General features: G+C 36.8%; 1 protein-coding gene across 1 annotated transcript; it reads left to right on the forward strand.

The window, feature by feature from the left end:
* Positions 1 to 2,015: 2,015 nt before the first annotated feature.
* Positions 2,016 to 5,726, forward strand: nac (GDP-fucose transporter nac). The gene is made up of 6 exons (XM_065494902.1): positions 2,016 to 2,243; positions 2,299 to 2,503; positions 3,443 to 3,581; positions 3,649 to 3,735; positions 4,110 to 4,402; positions 5,231 to 5,726. Exons 1-6 carry the CDS (start codon positions 2,113 to 2,115, stop codon positions 5,447 to 5,449), a joined length of 1,074 nt encoding a protein of 357 aa, XP_065350974.1. The 5' UTR covers positions 2,016 to 2,112; the 3' UTR covers positions 5,450 to 5,726.
* The last annotated feature ends 671 nt before the right edge of the window (positions 5,727 to 6,397 follow it).

Here is a 6,397-nt window from a genome sequence, read left to right on the forward strand (position 1 = left end):
CGCCAGCTGTACACGAGCCCAAATCGACGACAAGCCAGCCAGCAGCCACCCCCTAGAAGCAATTAGCCCCTTCTTCGCCCCTATATATGTGTGTGCGCTTCGCGTGCACGTGCAGGCACACATATACACGGATTCACCCAATTAGGGGTGTGTTTTCTGTCAGGAGAGCGCGCTGCGTTTTGATTGATTGATGCGGTGCTAACAAGGGGTTGAAATCCAGCCCTTTACCGCAGAGCCTAGTTTGGATTTAAGATACAGGGATTCGAAATTATTTTTAACACAATTAAGGGTTGCAACTGAGGACGAAAAATAGATTTGAATTTGAACGGGGGATTTTCTATTGTTGTTTTGAGCAAATTATATTATTTTATTATTTGTAGCGGTGAAAAAGACATAGGATTTTTATTCTTACCCAAAAAATATTTTTATATAGAGATCTTGATTTTTAAAATCATTTAATTTAAAAATCATAAATGGCAACAATTTTTCTATTATTTTATTTTAATGGATTACGCGTTTTGGGGTGGCTATTCTGGAAGAAATGAACCTTCTCATGACAATGGTCAGACTGTAATTTATTTCACAATACGCATACCAGATTAAACATAGAAAATATCCTTTAAAATGAACAATAGAGACACCATGATGAACATTTTTATTCTTCTAAAATTTAAATTTTACAATTACAAACTCAAAATAAATTTCAATTATTTCCCAGGAATTTCTTTCACATTACCAATAGTAAAGGAACAAATAAATAAATAATTAAATAATGCATAATATATAGCAAAATATTTTTGCGATTTTTGCAGAAAATTAAATTTAAAAAAATATTTGTATGTAATTATATCCTTTACAAAGAAAACATCAAATAGATATTCGCATTAATCATTTTACGCGTTTGTTCAGATTTATATAAAATTACTAACTAGATCCAGTTTCACATTTAACAGAATTGAGAGAATTTGGGGCACTTATAATAAATGCAACTTCAAGATATTAACATTATGGATGGTTGTGAGGAACGTAAAGCCTCTGTCAAGTCGAGGAAACGAGGATGGCTCCGAATCTTATTAAAAATAAAAACTTGGAAATTTGTGAAAGTAACTTTTCTTTAACTTGAAATCGTCCTGCGGTAGGGAGAAAAACTAGAGCGGATTCCAAGGCAGGGAATGGAAACAGGAAACAATAATTCTTGCATTTTCCTAGAATTCCGGCAGGACATGGAGATATTTTTCAGGAACAGGACAAGAAAGTAATTTTGTTTCAAAACAATTACAATCTTGGTCTCTATAATGATCTCATTAATATCGGGAAAAAACATTTTAGAATTAAAATAAAATAGCTTTTCAACACTGTTTTACGACTTTATTTTCTTCAATGGGCCTACATTTTTAGCTTAAAGTGTTCACGTACAAAATTTTCATCAAAAATATTGTTGTTTTTAAATCATAACCCTAGAAGCAATTACTATTGAAAAATTGCTAAGACCATTTTGCCCATTTTGTAAGATGTATGGAATTGAATTAAAAATCTTAAAAATAAAGAATTCAAATCAGAAAAAACAGGAATATTGACGGAACAGGACAAGACAGTAAAAATTTCAGACTGAACAGAAAATTTGTTTCCAGAACAGAACAGGAATAATTTTTTTTAAATTTACGATCTATGTATTTAAAACTGTTCCTCAGCATATACTGATTTCATTATTGCGCATTATAGAAAACTGTTGCTAAATTCCCACAAGCAATAAGCTCAATGAATTACTTTGCTATAGCCAACAATGCAAAATGTTCTTATTAACTGTTGGCCCGTGTTGGCCTGTAAATCTCTGCTTGATTCTTTTCATATCAAAAGTTGACACAAAACATGCAATCTCGGAGCAAGCAGCGAGCATAAGCTTTTCCCGGGCAACGGGCAACCTCCTCTCCTCTCGCCCCTCTCGTTTCCATTCCCCCGACGGTTACGCCCCCTTTTTGATAACAATTTGTTTACATCTGTTTCCCTACCTGTCTGCAGTTTTGACGTATAGTGCTGCGTGTTACGTGCATACCGGTGACACTCGACTGCCACGACCGTGGGCGAGATAAAAAGAGGAGTCAGTATGCTCGAATGACTGACGAGGAGGAACGCGAACCTCTGGCAACTCGTGAAGCGTCCGCCCCTAAAATGGGCTACGACGGGCCCAAAAACTCGCTGCTGGCCAGCTACGTCAACATCGCACTCGCCGTCTCCGCCTATTGGTACATAATAATTGGACATTATTTTAACACACTTTTCCTGATTATTTTATCTTAGGGTCGTGTCAATTCTGACGGTGTTCGTGAACAAGGCCCTGCTGAGCGGCGAGACGGTCGACCTGAAGGCACCGCTCTTCATCACCTGGTTCCAGTGCGTCGTGTCCACCTTCATCTGCTTCGTGCTCAGCAGCCTGTCCAAAATCTTTCCGCAGCATGTCACTTTCCCTGAAGGCTCGCCGTGGGATACTTCCATCATGTGGAAGGTTGGTATTAAATTATAGTCTCATTTCTTTTTTAAATTTTTAAATAAAGCTTATTTGTGAATAATAATTTTTTGCCTCTGAAATGAGACTTAAGCTAAATTTTTCCCTGGTTGCCATTTAAAATTTTTGAGAAAATCGGCTTGCACGTTTTAATCAAGCATTAATTATGTCTCTCTACTGTAAGACCACGATTTATTTCAGAATTGAGGGGAAATTCAGCTCAAAATTCTCATTCTACCAGATTTATCGCGATGAGTAACTTAAATTTGGGTATTCTGATTTTTCCCAAAACATTTTAAAGGTTCTCCAACTTCCAGTTGAAATTTTCAGTCGAATTTTGCGAAAATAACAAATTTGAGACGATTTTGTTCAATGGGGAAAAACTGGAAATTTAATCAGCAAACAATTTTTGACGCTAATATCAACTGGTCAATTTTATTAAGATCAAACAAAAACCATCCCTTTAAAATAATTAAAAAATAACTTTCAAGACTAAAAAGTACTATTTTTCATCTTCTCACTTTTAAATTTTCATAATTTTTCTCCGCCCGGAAGCAATTAATTTCCTTTTCTAAAAAAGAGGGCGTAACTTTCGGGGCACTTTTGGTCAGAAGTGTATGCAAAAAATATGACGAACTTTTCAGAAATCATTTTTTTATTAAAAAAATCACTGTTATTACACTTTAATTATTTGCCTGTAAAGCAAAGCAAAAATCAATCAAATCTTAAAATATGTAGTTTCAAGTGGTGCGACACGACTTCAATAAAAAATTTCTGTGCCTCTTATTGTTAGTGATAAAAATAATTATCTAATCAAGAACAAGGAAAGACGTTTTAACAGGAGAATAATAATCGGTTTACAATGGTGCACTAAAAATAAATTAGATAACAATTATTATTACAAATTGTGATTTTTTTCATTCAACGTCATTTTTGCAGATGCTGCCGCTTTCGATTTTATTCACAGCCATGATTTCGTTCAACAATCTGTGCTTAATGTACGTCGGCGTGGCGTTTTACTACATTGGACGCTCTCTCACAACTGTGTTCAACGTCATCCTGACTTATCTAGTCTTAGGTAAACCGAAAAACGTTTGTTTTGTTTCTCATCAAATAAAAGCGACTTTTTTATTCACAAACTGCAGGCCAGAAAACATCGACGAATGCGGTCATGTGCTGCCTGGTCATTGTCATGGGCTTCTGGCTCGGAGTTGATCAGGAAAATGTTGTTGGTGAGTTCTCATTTTAAAATATGCAGCTGTTTTTTTTTAATTTTAACTAGTTTCTTGCAGGAAATGTTTGCACCTCAGTTTAAAATTATTTTCTCATGAATCTGACTTGAAAAATTGTCAGAGAAATTTTTGTAGAAGCAGAAAATGGCAATTTAAAAGAAAAAAACTGCCCAGTAGAGGAAATTTTGGCCACTCCGACCGCAAATTTTAGATTTTCACAGGGAAAAATGGAATAAATTGATTTCTTGCGTTTCTCTCGCAATAAATTGAGGGGTAAAAACCAGTGGTGAAATTAATTCTACCCTGGAAGATTATTATTAAGTTTTTTTCAATCCATTTCTGCTTTTGAACATTATTTGTTATCGAAATTCTAGGCTCGCTGTCAGTGATCGGAACGATTTTCGGCGTGCTGGGCTCCCTGGCGCTGTCGATGTACTCGATTCACACAAAGCGGGTGTTGCCTTACGTGCGGCAGGAGATCTGGCTGCTCTCTTACTACAACAACTTCTACTCGTGCTTCCTATTCTTGCCGCTGATTGCCATTGACGGGGAATACCACGCGATCGTCAACTACCCAAAACTCTTCACCGCCTATTTTTGGTTCCTCATGACTATTGGTGGCGTCTGCGGATTCGCCATCGGATACGTCACAGCCCTGCAAATTAAGGTACCAAAAATTTTAAGTTTTATGGCGCTGACTAAATGAAGAAAAATTTAATATCAAAAATAAATTTGAATTTACTTGAAACACCGATTTGCTCGAGTTGTCAAGGAAATGGGATGATTTTGGATCTATCACTGCTCCCCAATGTCAGAGATGGCAAAAGGTGGTTATTCAAGTGACTTAAAAAGCTCAAAGAGCTCAAGGGGCTGGTTTTCGCACCTTTCCAGCGGCTTTAGGGATGTTTTAAAGGAAATAGCTTGATGCGGGGAAGCGAATATATGGCCACGCACCTCTGCGACCACTCTGGGAAGTTAATAATAATAATAGAAATATCAAAAAGAGACCGACTGAAGACTGAAGCCACGTTTTCGGATGTTCCAATTGATTCCTGACGGTCAAATATTGCTTATGACGTGTGAGCAGAGGCGCAAAACAATTTTTGGTCAGAAAGATGTTTACCCCACCTATTTCGACCCCCAGGAATCAATTCTAATATACGAAAAGTTTGGTTTTAGCTGATCTTTAAATGTATATTGAATTTTTTAAATGTAATATCATGAGATACAGATCGAATTTACCAGAATTCGTATATTTAAAATGTGATAATCTCGCCAAAAAATAAAACGTTTAATCCTAAGAGTTTTGTTTCTGAAGTAAAGTAACTGCAGGGTCGAACAGTTCCTCTTGACAATTTTGTTAGCCTCTCCATATTATTCGCCTTTATGGGAGTGACAAAATATTATATAATAAGTTCAAGTCCTTGCCGTTAAGAGAAAAATATTTTTTGTCTTTCTGAAGGTGCTTCACTTGTTTGTGGACGTCTGTTTTCAGGTTACGTCGCCTCTGACGCACAACATTTCAGGGACAGCGAAGGCGTGCGCCCAGACCGTGTTGGCCACTTACTGGTTCCAGGAAACGAAACCGTTCCTGTGGTGGGCGTCCAACTACGTGGTGCTCTTCGGCAGCGGTGCCTACGCCAGGGTCAAGCAGAAGGAGATGGAGGAGAATCACAGGAGCAGTCTGCTCAGAAACCAAGAAAAGCCAGTCTGAGGACGACATTTTTGTAGGAAACGATACTTTGTCTGGAATTAGCAATGTTCATAGTTGCTCAAATTGGTTAAACTTCATTTTAGAGGTTGTTTAATAAAAGTCATTCCAAAGAATTTGCTATCTTGTCTGACAGTAATGTATTTATTAAAACTTTCCTGCGCTCGGAGAGCCTTGTATTTTTATAATGCGTGTGTTTTGTTGTGCAACCTGCGCACTTGAGACTATTATATACATGTTTGTTTTCTTACAGTTGTGAATAAACACGAAAGCCACAGCAGCAGTCTGGCGTGTCATTTGAATTGGAAATGCCACCGCGCTGTACACTTCTTGTGTATGCAGACAGTCTGTGAACCATTAAAATGCGATTGTGTACAAGATACCCTCTCAATTTGTGCAAATCGAGGTCGACACTCTCAATTTCCTGACAAAATGGATTTCATTAATTAGCATTGAAGAGGAGTGACACTGCTTATTTCAGGAAATTCTTGTTCTCTCGATCATTAGTTTGAAGCTAGATTCACACGAATAGCTCGGATAATTTACGGCAGTATTTTCTGGGAATTTTCATATCCATAATAAAAATCACCCAGACTTTCGAATAAGATGAATCGAAATTGGTCGTGAATATAAGGCTAGTAATATTCCAGAAGAAATTCAGCCAAGCAGGGCATAGGCATAAAGAACTAAAATCATTGAGGAATGTGCGTATTTGAGAAAAAAATATTTCCAGGAATTAATACAATTACAAAACGGTTTGGAGAATATTGGCAACATTTTGTGAGCTGTTCAAACAACACGGAATTCATCCTTACAAGAGGAATACGCAACTATTAAATCTGAAAAAGGTGCATTTTCGCTACAATTTCATAAAAGATGACAATTTTACAGTGAAATAAAATAAGCTCCCGTTATTTTTGGATTGCTAAATCCACACCAATTTGAGTCAAA

This window comes from Cloeon dipterum, chromosome X (genome assembly GCF_949628265.1).
Source record: "Cloeon dipterum chromosome X, ieCloDipt1.1, whole genome shotgun sequence".
Taxonomy (NCBI): Eukaryota; Metazoa; Arthropoda; class Insecta; order Ephemeroptera; family Baetidae; genus Cloeon; species Cloeon dipterum.